This window comes from Rhinoderma darwinii, chromosome 3, assembly GCF_050947455.1.
Source record: "Rhinoderma darwinii isolate aRhiDar2 chromosome 3, aRhiDar2.hap1, whole genome shotgun sequence".
Lineage (NCBI taxonomy): Eukaryota > Metazoa > Chordata > Amphibia > Anura > Rhinodermatidae > Rhinoderma > Rhinoderma darwinii.
In genome coordinates, this window is record NC_134689.1 from 95,403,825 (window position 1) to 95,420,034 (window position 16,210).

A 16,210-nucleotide genomic window follows, 5' to 3' on the forward strand; every position below is an offset into this window, starting at 1 on the left:
TTCAGCTCGCCTGGAAGGTTTTTTAAGGTGGAGAAAGAAAGAGTATTACTGTGTGCCAGCCTAATGCCATATAACAAGAGTGAATGGCGTATGAAGGCGCTATAGTACTTCTCCTGCAGTCCTACTACTGTTCTGTCAGCATGCCAACCATTCTCCGACTCAACAACTCGGCATCCGCCAGCCAACATATGGCCCCTCGTGACGTCACGACATGACAGAAGATTTATATAGAGCACAAAGCATCCCCGAGGGTTCCACGAATAAGGGCGGCTTCAAGTGACATTCCCCGTGACCAATCTCTTTATAGATCTGACCGAAGACTCCGCCCACTCCGGGCTGTTCTCCCAATCATCGTCAGAGCTCGATGACAGCTACTAGAGGCGATCTGGGCCGTGTGAACGGGAATTCAGTTAATGCTGATTGTAAAGTTCAGCCAATCATCAGTGAGTTCGGGGGTGCGGCTGATCGCTGGTTGGTAGGTGTGGGTGGGGTCTGTCATTGGCAGCAGGGTGCTGGGAGTCTGGCAGAAAGTGAGTGGCCGCCCGAGGCTCGGAGCCCCCGGCCAGGCCAATCTATGGAGCTCGAAAACATAGTAGCCAACACCGTGCTGCTGAAAGCCAGGGAAGGTGTGTATGTGCATGCATGGGGCTGGTGGACAGGGGCACTGGACGGGGAAAAGTTACATATGTCTTCCTATGTGCACGTCAGTTGTAGGCTACTCTGGCTACAGTTGTGTACGAGCCTATACATACATGGAGATGCGCGATATTTAGTGTGTGGGAAGATGAATGGAGTTGTATGTGACATGGTTAGATCATCATACACGTACATTTCACATATAATGTCACATTTCATTTGTATAATTTGGAGAATCTTTAAGAAAAATGAAAGATCTATGAAAGGACTTGCCTGGAGCTGTCATTCCTGACATTGGGGAAATAGAATTAAGGAGGTTATTAACCATAGGGGATCTTGTGCAGCTAAGTGGCTCTTAGCTTTACATCACTCCTATCAATAACTTAACATCATCTGGTCTAGACCATAACATTCAGAGCTATTCGTATTGAGCTAAGAAACCTTGTTATCACATGATCTGTATTAAAGGAATATTATGCTGTAAAAAAAAGCAACAAACTGATGTCGGAAGATGTTTTTATTTATTTTTGAAAGTGTAATACCCCTTTAAATGCATGTTTTTCACACAATTTTGATGCAAATCATTACATTGATGATGTCAGAAATGAAAAATACGATGTTTGTAAAGTCTGAAGTCATTTTCATGTATTTACATGTCAACAATACTTTTCCTGAAATGCGTGTAAGCGCTATTCAAACATGACCATGGATTTGCATAGATATGATCCTCTCTAAGCATCTGCTTTGCTGAATGATATCTGATATTTTTCATATTTGTCTACAGGTGGTGGGGGGAACCGAAAAGGAAAAAGCAAAAAATGGCGGCAGATGTTGCAATTTCCACATATTAGTGAGTGCGAGGAGTTGAGGCGTACACTTGGTGAGTCAAACGGATCACCCCAAAACGGTATTTTCTAACATACCCAAGAAGTCCATGTTCTCTCCTGCAATGTGATTCATGATATGTGTCCGATAGTGTTGGCTAATATCATTTCATCGCTTCCTCTTGCTACGGCGTTCTTACCACTTCCTGTACATCTGTGTAAATGTGTGATGTAGCGCGTTTCACAAGTAACCGTAAGAGTGAAAATGCTTTGCTAGGTCGTCTTGTGCCATGTGTAATGTTCACAGCTTGATTCAGTTCGGAATATGTACATCAGGAGAACCTTAGTCTGTGTACATTTGTTTCGTATGTGACTGCGGAAGTTTTACAAAAGTAAACTCCACCTTAAAGAAACACTCTGGCAAATTCCCCCCCCCCCCCTCCTCCCATCCATTTGTAAATATGATTCGGTGCAAGATAGTTGAATCTCTTACCAAGCGCCTTAATTTACAGTAAGTTGCTCCATTCCGGGTCGCTATTTGGTTACATAACCCGCACTCTGACTCCCTTAACCCTATATCGTCTGCTGTGTGGATCGGAAGCCGGTCTCTCAATACAAGCCTATGAGAGTCTCGATGTGGGTCTTATAGACTTGCATAGAGAGGCTGACTTCGGTCCATACAGCAGAGGATGTAGGATTCAGAGAGTCAGAGTGCAGGCTGCCGTTTATAGCAGTCTGCAATATACAGAATTTGATAACCCGTTATTTTCTGCTCCTATTTGCTAATATAGCAACATATACATTCACGTCAGTCCCTGCCACCAATAGAGATGACAGTCTTGTTTTAGTATGTTTTTGGGTTGTGGGATGGAGCCAGAATACCGAGAGGAAACCCACACGAGCACGGAGAACATGCCATCTTTATGCAGATGTTCTGAACTTGGGATATCAGAGCTGCAAGCGAGAAGTTCTAACCACCAGGATATTATGGAATTGCTATTTACGCAGTTCCCCATTATGTTCTTAAATCTGTTCGTATAGACCGTTTCACTGCCCTTTTTGTACTGCCCACGCTTTTAGCTTAGTGGCACCATTCTGTAGCTGTCTGTTTTTTCAGTGTGTACGTGGCTGAAGATATCTTGTAAGTCATATCTTTTACCTGATGTCTTCTTTCTATGTGTCCAATAGAGCGCGACTATCACAGTCTTTGCGACCGTCAACCGATTGGACGTCTCCTCTTTCGCCAGTTCTGTGAGACCCGGCCTGAGCTGCTGCGCTGCGTCCTCTTTCTGGATGCTGTGGTAGGAATATAGGGCCACCAGGATATAGTATCACGTATAAGCTGCAGGCGGTATGGATTTCTTTATCACGTTTCATTTATTGGCAGGCTGAGTATGAGGTGTCACCAGATGAGAAGCTTAAAGAGTGTGGACAGCAGCTGATCGAGAAGTATCTTATTGGCACGGTAAGGAATCTGATTCAGGAACAGCTTCCTATGAATTGTGGCAAAACTATTCACCACCTGCATTGCCAACAGTAATAGAATAACCAGTATTCATTCCCTACATGCAGAGGTGTTAAGAACTGCCTGGTCATCTCAGGGGTCAGTAATCTTCAGCACTCCAGCTGTTGAGAAGCTACAACTCCCAGTATGCCTTGACAGCCAAAGGCTTTATTATTCCAGTCAAAGGCATGCTGGGAATTGTAGTCTCACAACAGCTGGAGTGCTAAGGGTTGCTGACCCCTGCATTGGGTCCGTTAATGACACCACACCATGCATGATCTGACGACAGGTCAGTAGAACCTCTGAGATCTTCCTCAAAGGACGCCATGGGGTTGGAGATTGGCATATCTCCTGGGGAAAAATAAATTGTGACTAGTACGTAAGGCTCAGTACTGTTTTGCCTTCAACTAGTTGTTTTCCGAAACATGGGTAGATGCCAGCCTAGGGAAGAGTAAAGAACTTCTCAAACCCGCCCTTAAAAACAAACCTCAGACTCGACTGTCTAAAGTCCATTTAAATTGAGTACACCATTATGGCTCCTTAACAGTAGTGTCAAGGTTTTCCTCTCTTAGGCCCTGTTCACACAGTTTTTTTTTCCGCTGCAAAAAACAGCTGAAATTGACTCCCATTGATTTCAATGGGAGACTGTTTTTGCCGTATTTTTTTTGCCGCGATTTTTGAGACGCTCGCGGTTATTCCATCTTTCTGTTGAAGAGAGAGCTAAAAAACGTGTGTGGTGAAAAACCGCTTTAAAAAAACCTGAGCTGATTTTTTTCCAGGCAGAATTTTCTGCCTGCAAAAAACACTGTGTGAACATACCCTTACTTTTTTGCACTAAGAACAAGGGAACATCTTTCATAGTAAAGATTAGGGAATACGTTGATTTGTCCAATATTCTTGGTGCGAAAAAAACGGAAGGGAGAACAGACCCGTGTGACACTGTTACAAGTGCATCCAGAAGACGAATTTGCAGCAGCATCCATGAAGAAGTGTATATTTATTTCACCATATAACATTTTGGCCCGAACAAGTGGGCCTTGTACAGTGTACGTCATTCATGACCATTAAACCTTCCCCAAAAATCTTTGGATGCAGGCTGTTTTGGATGAGTGGTTTACAACCTGTAGATCTTCAGCTGCTGTGACGCTATATGCGATTGTCAGGGCATAGTGGGCGCTATCAAGCATATAAGAAGGCAGAAGAGATGACCAGCCCTCCCAAAATGCCCCTCGAATATCAAAAGGAGCATTATAGCCGTTGGCGCTCCGCGCAGAACAGTCCACTTGTAAAGGCAATTGAGAAGGGAATCCTCACCAGTTAAAACACAATCATTTGTCGCTATTCCTTGTGTGATGGAAACAAATCCAGAGTAGACAACAGCTGGTTTTCCGTGAGCGCGCATAGTTATGTAGTCGAAAAAAAGACACCGGTCCACCAAGTCCAACCCATAATCCTTCCATGTTGATCCAGACAACGTCAAGAAAAACCTATAAGGTGGATCCCAATTGTTCCATATTAGGGAGAAAAATTCTTCCCCGACTCCAAATACGGCGTAAACTCCTGGATCGACGTCCCATCTCAGAATCTAGTGCCCATGTCCAGAATTTCGTCTAGCGCCTTCGGCCAGAATTTCCTTGTCTTTTCAGTTGCATGCTGGGAGTTGTAGTATCACAACATCTATAACATACTGTTCTCCAGTATGGCATAATGTAAAAACTTGTTCAGTATCTATACCTGCTATTTCTCGTTTTCACTGTGTGCTCAGTGTTTGCTGTCACTCAATGACAGTCAGTGTCCTTGTAATCTCCCTGTTAAAATGACAAGAAAAACTTTACGGGCAAGAATTATGTGAGACGTTTGTTATACAGCTGAAGAAAAATGTCATTGAAGCCATAGTTTATTGACTTACATAGAAAGTTTACAGACTTGCTCCGCACCTCTCCAATGAAATTTTTATTTTATTTTTGCTTTTTAAGGGAGCATTAGAATGCATTTGACATTTTCCTTTTTCATACAAATAAAGCTTATAGGAAAAACATTAATTGTTGTAATATACTTCTGTTTTCAAGATCTCTGCTTGCTTTCAGAGAAGGAAAACAGCTTTTTTTTCATTTTTACAAGGAGGTGAGGAATTAAAACACAAAGTATATTAGATCATATTTACTGTATAGTGCATTAACTTTTTTTTTTTTTTTTTTACAAAGAAAAGCAAATGCAGAAAAATCCTTTAAAGGGGTTGTCTGCTCACAGGACGATTTTTAAAAAAAAAATTGTTTTATATAGTTAGTATATGGCTCTAGAATACGATTGCACCTGTTTTTATTGAAATTTCACTGACCATGCCCAAATGTCACTGCTCTGCTCCATGTAACTTCTGGGTTAATGGGCAGCTCCCTACGTGACTACAAGGCAGAACTGCTCCACAACATGGGCCAGTCCTTGTTGCTGCTGTCTGCACAATGCTATTCTGGCACTTATTTCTACAATGATAGATTGTCCCACTGACATCATCATCGCTTGCCAGATGTTAAAACGCACCGCAGGGGAATTTATGAGCGTTTTTTTTCCCAGCAGAATTGTTTCGCAGACATGCAATCTCCATAGACACACAGTAAGTTCTATTAATGTGAAGTGGAAACATCTAGGAGTTACAGCAGCTCAGCCACGAAACGGCACACCACGCAAACTCCGTTTATAAAGGGTGCAAGGCGCGTAAAAATCGCCTATCTGCTGCGGCATCACTCACTACAGAGTTCCAAATTGTCCCTGGAAGTGACATCAGCACAAGTGCTGTGGGTCAGTAGATTCATAAAAAAGGGTTTCCATGCTCGAGCTTCTGAACACAAGTCTAAGATCACCTTGCACAATGTCAAGGTAATATAAAGTTAACGCTACAGGATACAAAGACATTTTGGACGAGACCTTTCCTGTTCCAGCACAACTGTCCCTGTACACAAAGCGAGGTCCATAAATACATGGTTTGGTGTGGAGGAACTCAAATGGTCCGTACAGAGCTCTGACCTCAACCACATCGAACACCTTTGGAATGAATTGGAACACTGAATGCGAGCCAGACCTCGTCCAACGTCGGTGCCTGACCTCACAAATGCTCTCCTGCCTGATAGGGCACAAATTCCCACAGACACTCTCTAAAATCCATGGTTTTGAAATGGGATGTCCAACAAGCTCATATAGGTGTGATGGTAAGGTGTCCACATACTTTTGGCCATATAGTGTAAGTTGTGTGTATCCGAATGTTATTTAACATGGAATACATGGAGTAGCATGATGAGTACATGGGCAGGCAGACGCTGCGAGACTCCTGCTAGTATTATGAATGTGAGACACCCGCTGTTGAGTTTCGGTGGTCAGACTGTCCACCAGAATGTACTCCAGACAGCTTCTGATTGTGATCTACTGCTGTAATCTGGTGTCGTGAAAGTGGGGCTATAAATCCTCTTATCTCCCAATCCTCATTCCTTTTCTGATGACTACGAATTTTGTGTGCTCCAACACTGTCAGAGCCAGTCGCACCCTGTAAAAGTCAATTGAAACCGTCAGTTGTTTAGCAGTAGCGCAGCATTTCTATTGACTTTTGTGGGCAGAAATAGAAAGTCATACCATTGTAATCCGATGAAAGTCAAAGTGCCGCACATTACGTTCAGCCAGGGCCTGCTCAGGGCAAACATACTAGTCCTTCTCAATGAATTAGAATATCATCAAAAAGTTTATTTATTTCAGTGATTCAATTCAGAAAGTGAAACTCCTATATTATACAGATTCATTACACACAGAGAGATCTATTGCCAGCATTTTTTTCTTTTAATGTTGATGGTTATGGTAACAGTTAATGAAAACGTAAAATTTAGTGTCACAGAAACTTAGAATATTATATAAGCTCAATTTCAAAAATGATTTTTAATACCAAAATGTCGTCGTACTGTAAAGTCTGTACAGTATCTGCACTCAATACTTGGTCGGGGCTCCTTTGCATGAATTACTGCATCAATGCAGCGTGGCATGGAGGTGATCAGCCTGTGGCACTGCTGAGGTGTTATGGAAGCCCAGGTTGCTTTGATAGCGACCTTCAGCTCGTCTGCATTGTTGGGTCTGGTGTCTCATCTTCCTCTTGACAATTCCCTATAGATTCTCTATGGGGTTTAGGCCAGGCGAGTTTGCTGGCCAATCAAGCGCAGTGATACTGTGGTTAGTAAACCAGGTATTGGTACTTTTGGCAGTATGGGCAGGTGCCAAGTCCTGCTGGAAAATGAAATCAGCATCTCAATAAAGCTTGTCAGCAGAGGGAAGCATGAAGAGCGCTAATATTTCCTGGTAGACGGCTGCGCTGACTCTGGACTTGATATAACAGTGGACCAACACCTGCAGATGACATGGCTCCCCAAACCATCACTGACTGGGGAAACTTCACACTGGACCGCAATCAACTTGGATTGACGCCTCTCCACTCTTCCTCCAGACTCTGGGACCTTGATTTCCAAATGGAAATGCAAAATTTACTTCCATCTGAAAACAGAACTTTGGACCACTGAGCAATATAGAGTTGCTGACTCTCTCTCCTTGAGCAAAACAGCTTCCACTTTTCTGGGAAGGCTTTCTACAAGAGTTTGGAGTGTCTGGGAATTTTTTCTCATTCCTCCAGTAGAGCATTTGTGAGGTCAGACACTGATGTTGGATGAGAGGGCCTGGCTCGCAATCTCCGTTCTAGTTCATCCCAAAGGTGTTGGATGGGGTTGAGGTGAGGGCTCTGTGGTGGCCAGTCAAGTTCTTCCACACCAAACTCATCCAACCAACCATGCCTTTATGGATCTTGCTCTGTGCACTGTACCCACAAAGTTGGAAGCATACAATTGTCCAAAATGTCTTGGTATGCTGAAGCATTAAGATTTTCCTTCACTGGAACTAAGGGGCCTAGGCCGATCTCTGAAAAACAACCCCATAGCTTTATCCTTCCTCCACCAAACTTTAAGTTGACACAATGCAGTCAGGCAGGTAACGTTTTCCTGTCATTCGCCAAACCAAGACTTCTCCATCAGACTGCCAGATAGAGAGGGGTTATTCGTCACTCCACAGAACACATTTCCTCTATTCCAGAGTCCAGTGGCGACGTGCTCTACACCATTCCATCTGACGCTTGGCATTGTGCTTTGCGATGTAAGGCTGGCATGCATCTGCTCAGCCATTAAAAACTCATGCAATGAAGCTCCTGGGGCACAGTTTTTGTGCGAATGTTCATACCAGAGGAGGTTTGGAGCTCGGCAGTTATTCAGTCAACAGCGCGTTAGCGACTTTTATGCACTATGCGCCACAGCACTCGGCAACCATGATCTGTAACTTTATATGGTCTGCAACTTTGTTTCTGAGTTGCTATGGTTTCTAAACGCTTCTACTTGGCAATAATACCACTCACAGTTGATTGTGGAATATCTAGCAGGGAAGAAATTTCCCTGTCTTGTTGCAACGGTGGCATCCTATTGCAGCACCACCCTCGTATTGTGTGAGATCTTTAGATTTTTTTTCACAAATATTTGTAAAGACATACCGCATGGCTAGGTGCTGATTTTTATTTATTTTTTTATATATATATATATATAGCCATGGCACTGGATGAAACACCTGAATTAAATTAAGCGGTGTGTCCCAGTACGTTTGTCCATATAGTGTAGCTGGTAATTGGACAGATTCTTTAGCATAGCCGAGAACCTCCGCTTTTTTTTCTTTCTATTTGTAGAATGCCCTATCCCTGGAGTATTTTTCGGTTGTCACTTGACTGCTTAAGATAAAGATGCACAAGGTAAAAACTATTTTTTGTTCGGTTCCCAATGGAAGCTGTTGTAGGACTATTTCTAGAAAAAAAGCGTCCTTGAACGTAGCAGAAAAAGTAGTCCCATTCTTTTTGTTGCAGCTTTTATTGTTATAGTAGTAATTCTGTTCTTAGCTGCAACTTGTACCATATGTGAGTCCTTATGGTTATTTAGACTTTCTATAGGATCTACACCTATAAACAAGCCTAAGGCTGAGTTGACACTTCGCTGATTTTGTTGCTGATTTAATGCAGATCTCACCCTTTGCATTGCAAAGGGTAAAATCTGTGTTTAAAAATCTGCAACGTAGGATTTCAGTCTTAGGGCTAGTTCACACAAAGTATTTTGGAGCTCTTTTTGACGCGGAAGCCGTGACTATTGCTGCATAACTTGGCAATTTTACGGCTTAATCTTCAACTTTTTATATGCTTCGTGGTTCAATTCCTCACCATTATCAAGATTTTGGTTTGCTGTCTGCGAAATATAAACATTCTTGTTCAGCTCCAGAAACTGAAGACTGATTAGATAGATAGATAGATCTATCTGATCTAGATAAAAAGATATGATATAAATAGATTTAAAGTGATACATTTGGTATCCCCACAACCATGACTACCTGTACAATAAATTGATCATACTATTTGTGATCATTGGTGAAAAACGAAGGTGGAATTAATGCACCGGTAGATTAAATATTGTTTTTATTCACTTCCAATTTTAATGTTTTGCTGCAACCGAGGATACAGCTATGTCGATGTATAAATAAAAAATAATTCTAACCACCAGAATTCCCAGATGAAAAAAAAATAAAATTAGTTTTTCCATCTTTGACATTTATGTGATAGCCATATATGGGATATGGCTTAAATATCTCATTAGTGGAGGTTGTAACTTCTGTCGGGTCTTTTGATTTTTTTTTTTGTTTTTTTTTGTTTTGCCTGGAATAGCAGAAGTGCCTAGCTGGGTAGTTATTGCAGTAATGTTCTACTTGGCCATTCTTTGTTGCATAATGTTTGTGTCCGATTATATGGGGATAAGCTGGGCTGCTGTGTAAATAGCCTCTGCTTATTTTGTGGAGTGCCCAAGCAAAACCTCTTTGTATACTGCTTGTAAATATTTGCTTTAGCTGATTTATGTCATCCATATTTCATATATAGCTGAAATGTATAAGAAATCATTCAGCATATATCTCCCACTTTGTTCTTCACAAATATAGATAAATATATTCGACTTGTATACATATACTGTGACATTTTTTTAAATATGATGCCCCCATCCACTGTGTTCCTTTTTAAATAACAGGTTACAGCGAGATTACGCTTTGCTCTGCTGTAAGTACCAAACAAACGTTAACGAAATGCCGGTATTGTGAATAGACCTCCCGTCCTGGCTGGAAGGAATGTCTATTCACTGTGTAAACACTTCAGTAACGTAAACATATCAGTATAAGACAGCACATAGTGAATAACGCAGTGTCACTATGCGCTGACTAAATGAATGGAGAGAAGTGCATGACGCTGATTGGTTAGTGTCATACACTCCTCTGTACAACGCCCACTTGGTCTAAAGTAAAAACACGCCCACTTGGGCATTAAGAAACTAATTAGCATAAAGCTAAAATCGCTCATAAAGTGGTAAAAATAGATTGTTTTTCTAAATAAAAAGCACTGCTGTCATCTACATTATAGCGCCAATCTCCTTATGTAGGAGATAGGGCACTTATAATGTGGTAACAGAGCCTCTTTTTAAACCCTTCCCGCTCCTGGACGTACTATTAGGTCATGGCAGATGTATCGTTCGCGCTCCATGCCCTAATAGTACGTCTCGGGAGTAACGGCCGTTTCGGCCGTCCACCCGACACATACAGGAGATGTGACAGCTGCGGTCTTATACAGCAGCTGTCACAGCTCCTACAGCGGGGACCGATCGCTGTGTCCCCGCTGATTAACCCCTTAACTGGTTCCCGACCGCTGGCTGTATTTTTACGGCTAGCGGTCAGGGTCCTTAAAACCCGAGCCAAAGACTTTTTACGGCTCGGGTTTTAACTTGCTGCCCGCGTGATCGGGCAGCTGAATGTCGGGACTCCGGCTGTCAGTGGCTGCCGGGGACCCTGAGGAGAGGATAGAAGCAGCTTCCGCTGCTTCTTCTGTCTTCTCTGATGACTTGTACACAGCGCTCCATGAACGCTGTGTATAGGAATAGAGACAGCAGCAGCGGCGCTGGTTCTATTCCTCCCAGTGATCATGTGACTGGTCACATGATCGCCGGGTGCCGTTACTGACAGACTAGACACAGCCCAGTTAGTTAGCACAGCTGATTTCCCCTGTAACTGGGGCTGCTGTGCAGCCCCAGTTACAGTGGAAAAGATGGTGTAAAAGAAAGAAAAAAAAAATATATAAAGTTCCCCAAAGGTCTTTTTTGACCTTTTGAGGGACAGACCATAGTAATAAAAAAATTATAAAGTAAAGTGCAAAAATTAATTAAATAATAAATACACATAAAATACCCACCCCAAAAAAAAACGTTCCCCCCCCCCCCCCCCTCCCATCATTGTTGTAACGCTAGCGCTGACCCAATTACCCTAATATAGACATGTTATATATTAAAACTTACGGCAGACAATGACGATCACAAATAAAAGGTCTATTTTAGGGTAAAACTGTTACTACCCAAAAAAAATTGCTGAAACGTAAAAAAGCTTTTTTTTTTTACTATTTTCAAACTTTATGAATAAAAATAGCAAAAAAAGTGTGTATAAAACCGATAAAAAAAGAAACCTGCATTGTCTACGGAAAAAACATCGCAAAAATGACGTCGTTAGCCCAACAAATAAAAAAGTTATAGCCATTTAACTAACACATGCTAAAAATGTCTAAACAGTGTCTGGTCCTGAAGGCGCAAAATAGCCCAGTCCTGAACTGGTTAAAAGCCGCGTTCTATAGAGATCGTGGCTTTTTAGGGGTTAAGCTGCCATCGATGGTGACTATGGCAACCGGACACCAAACAATGCCGTCCGGCTCTGCCATAGACGGAAGCCTAGTGGGTCCTGACAAAGTCAGGACCCACTATGCTTGCTGTCAGTGAATAGCTGACCGTTCTAATACACTGCACCACGCATGTAGTGCAGTGTATTAGAATTGCGATCAGGGCCTCCTGCCCTCAAGTCCCCTAGTGGGACAAAGTAATAAAGTAAAAAAAAGATGCGTAAAAATAAGAAAATAAAAGTATTAAAAGTAAAAATCCCCCTTTTTACCTTATCAGTCATTTATAATTAATAAAAATATATAAACCAACAAATAAACTATACATAATTGGTATCGCCGCGTCCGTAACGGCCTGAATTACAAAATTATTTTGTTATTTATCCCGCACGGTGAACGCCGTAAAAGAAAATAATAATAAACCGTACCACAATCACAAATGTTTGGTCACTTCACCTCCCAAAAAATGGAATAAAAAGAGATCAAAAAGTCGCATGTACCTAAAAATAGTACTGATCGAAACTACAGTTCGTTACGCAATAAATAAGTCCTCGCACGGCTTTATTGATTGAAAAATAAAAAAGTTCTGGCGCTTAGAATAAGGTAACACAAAAAGTGAATGATTTTTTTTTACTAAACGTATTTTATTGTGCAAACGCCATAAGACATAAAAAAAAAGTTTAAACATAGGGTATCGCCATAATCGTATCGCCCCGCAGAATAAAGTGAATGTCATTTATAGCGCACGGTGAACGCTGTAAAAAAAATAGAATAAAAAACCAATAGTAGAATTGCTGTTTTTTAGTCACCACGCCACCTAAAAATAGAATAAAAACTGATCAAAAAGTCGCATGCACCCCAAGAAAACTACAATGGATTCCTCAAGGGGTCTAGTTTCCAAATTGGGGTCACTTTTGGGGGGTTTCTAATGTTTTGCCACCACAAGACCTCTTCAAACCGGACATGGTGCCTAATAAAAAGGAGGCCTCATAATCCGCTAGGTGCTCCTTTGCTTCGGAGGCCGGCGCTTCAGTCCATTACCGCACTAGGGCCACATGTGGGATATTTCTCAAAACTGCAGAATCTGGGCAATAAGTATTAAGTTGCGTTTCTTTGATAAATCCTTTTGTGTTATAAAAAAAATGGTATAAAGAGGATTTTCTGACAAAAAAAAAATGTAAATTTCACCTCTACTTTGCCCTAAATTTCTGTCAAACACCTAAAGGGTTCATAAACTTTCTAAATACTGTTGTGAATACTTTGAGGGGTCTAGTTTCTAAAATGGGGTGTTTGATAGGGGTTTCTAATATATGGGCCCCTCAAAGCAACTTCAGAACTGAACTGTAACCTAAAAAAATAAATAAATTAGGCAATGCTTCGCTTCTTACATTATACTGATAATGAGACGTGCCCACCCCGAGATGACCCCAGTTTTGACCGTTTGTATAAACGGAGACCCCTATTAGAACGTTTCAGTGCCCAGTTTTCCCAAGCATACACCCCCGAGAAGTGTATTTCTATTGATGAGTCCCTGGTACATTTTAAAGGGAGGGTTCAATTCCGCGAGTACCTGCCGGGTAAGAGGGCAAGGTATGGCGTGAAGATGTATAAGCTGTGCGAGAGTGCATCAGGGTATACCTACAGATTTAGGATATATGAAGGAAAGGCCACCCCCCAAACCAGACTGCATCCTGGACTACAGTAGGTACATGGGAGGGATGGACTTGTCAGCTCAAGTCCTGAAGCCCTACAGCGCCATGCGGTGTGGTATAAGAAGCTGGCCGGGCACATCATACAGATGGCATTGTACAATGCATACGTGCTACATCGATGTGCAGGCCAGAGGGGAACTTTCCTGGAATTTCAAGAGGTGGTTATCAAGAACCTAATCTTTAGGGACCAAGAAGGGGGGGGGCACCCAGTACTTCTGGAGGCGCGGCCACACGCATCGTACCAGGGCGGCAACACTTTCCAGGAGAAGTTCCCCAAACTGGCAAGAAGGGAAAAAGTCAAGAGGTTCAAAGTCTGCTATAAGAGGGCGATAAGGGATGACACAATATATCAATGTGACACGTGTCCCGAATAACCAGAGCTCTGTATGAAAGAGTGTTTTAAAATTTATCATACATTCCTTGGTTTATAATTTACCCCAATTTTACTTACCCTGATGTACTCCGCACAGCTTATCCCCCCTCGTCTTTCCCCTCTGGGCCCTGCTGTGTGCCCAGGCAGCTGATAGCAGCCACATGTAGGGTATTGCCATACCCGGGAGAACCCACATTACAGTTTATGGGGTGTAGGTCTCCGGTCAAACTGCTCACTACACCTCTAGATGAATGCCTTAAGGGTGTCGTTTTTAAAACGGGGTCACTTCTTGCGGGTTTCAACTGTACTGGTACCTCAAGGGCTTCTGCATACATGACTTCGCACTAGAAAATCCCCAGTAGGCCAAATGGTGGTCCTTTCCTTCTGAGCCCTCCCATGGGCCCAAACGGCAGTTTATCACCACAAATGGGGTATTGCGGCACTCAGAACAAATTGCGCAACAGAATGGGGTATTTTGTTTCTTGTGAAAATAAGACATTTTCAGCCAAAACTACATATTATTTGAAAAAAATAATTTTTGTTTTAATTCCCAGCCCAATTCAAATAAGTTCTGTGAAAAAACTATGAGGTCAAAATGGTCACAACACCCATAAATGAATTCCTTGAGGGGTGTCGTTTCCAAAATGGCACCCGAAAACCAATCCAGCAAAATCTGCACTCCAAAGAACACACAGCGCTCCTTCCCTTCTGAGGCCTCCCATGGGCCCAAACGGCCGTTTTATCGCCACAAATGGGGTATTGCTGCACTCAGGAGAAATTGGGCAACAAAATTGGTTATTTTGTTCCCTGTGAAAATAAGAAATTTTGATACAAAATGACACCTTATTGGAAAAAATTTCATTTTTTTTTCATTTCACAGCCCAATTCAAATAGGTGCTGTGAAAAAACTGTGCGGTCAAATTTGTAACAACCATATTTGAATTCCTTGAGGGGTGTAGTTTCCAAAATGGGGTCACTTCTGGTGGGTTTCCATTGCTTTGATACCTCTGAGGCTCTGCAAATGCGACATGGCACCCGAAAACCAATCCAGCAAAATCTGGACTCCAACAAACACATAGCACTCCTTTCCTTCTGAACCCTCCCATATGCCCAAACGGCAGTTTATCACCACAAATGGGGTATTGCCGCACTAAGGACAAATTGGGCAACAAAATGGGGTATTTTGTTCCCTGTGAAAATAAGAAATTTTGATTACAAATGACATTTTATTGGAAAAAATAATTGTTTTCATTTCACAGCCCAATTCAAATACGTGCTGTGAAAAAACTGTGCGGTCAAAATGGTAACAACAACCATAAATGAATTCCTTGAGGGGTGTAGTTTCCAAAATGGGGTCACTATTGGGGGATTCCTACTGTTTTGGCACCTCAACACCTTTTCAAACCTGGCATGCTGCCTAAAATATATTCTAATAAAAAAGAGGCCTCAAAATGCACTAGGTGCTTCTTTGCTTCTAGGGCTTTGTTTTATTCCACGAGCTCAGTAGAGCCACATGTGGGACATTTCTAAAAACTGCAGAATCTGGACAATACATATTTAGTAGTGTTTCTCTGGTAAAACCTTCTGTGTTACAGAAAAAAAATTGAATAAAATTGAAATTCAGCAAGAAAAATGAAATTTGCAAATTTCACCTCCACTTTGCTTTAATTCCTGTGAAATGCCTGCAGAGTTAAAAAAAAACTTTCTAAATGCTGTTTTGAATACTTTGAGGGGTCTAGTTTTTAAAATGTGGTGTTTTATCAGGGTTTCTAATACATAGGCCCCTCAACACTGTTTATGTTCTAAGCCTTGTAACGTCCAAGAAAAATAAAAATGTTCAAAAAACAATGCCAATCTAAAGTAGACTTATGGGAAATGTGAACTAGTAACTATTTTGGGTGGTATAACCATCTGTTTTACAAGCAGATGCATTTAAATTCTGAAAAATTCTATTTTTTCAAAATTTTCTCTAAATTTTGCAATTTTTCACCAATAAACACTGAATATATCGACCAAATTTTACCACGACCATGAAGCCCAATGTGTCTCGAGAAAACCATCTCAGAATCGCTTGGATAGGTTTAAGCATTCCGACGTTATTACCACATAAAGTGAAATATGTCAGATTTGAAAAATGGGCTCTGAGCCTTAAGGACAAAACTAGGCTGGGTCCTTAGGCTGGGTTCACACGACCTATTTTCAGTTGTAAATGAGGCGTATTATGCCTCGATTTACGCCTGAAAATACGGCTCCAATATGTCGGCAAACATCTGCCCATTCATTTGAATGGGTTTGCCGACGTACTGTGCCGACAACCTGTAATTTACGTGTCGTCATTTGACAGCTGTCAAAAGACGA

General features: G+C 41.8%; 1 protein-coding gene across 2 annotated transcripts in view; it reads left to right on the plus strand.

Annotated features, from left to right (window-relative positions):
* The first annotated feature begins 349 nt into the window (after positions 1 to 349).
* Positions 350 to 16,210, plus strand: part of GRK6 (G protein-coupled receptor kinase 6) — a 40,035-nt gene continuing 24,174 nt past the window's right edge. Inside the window, exons 1-4 of one of the 2 annotated variants that reach the window (XM_075856481.1) lie at positions 350 to 443; positions 1,421 to 1,516; positions 2,649 to 2,761; positions 2,848 to 2,925. In XM_075856481.1, coding sequence (XP_075712596.1) covers positions 365 to 443; positions 1,421 to 1,516; positions 2,649 to 2,761; positions 2,848 to 2,925 — 366 coding nt within the window. In that variant the 5' untranslated portion in view covers positions 350 to 364. Of the gene's footprint in view, positions 444 to 514; positions 627 to 1,420; positions 1,517 to 2,648; positions 2,762 to 2,847; positions 2,926 to 16,210 lie in introns of those variants that run through there. The other variant, XM_075856482.1, reaches the window with a different exon arrangement.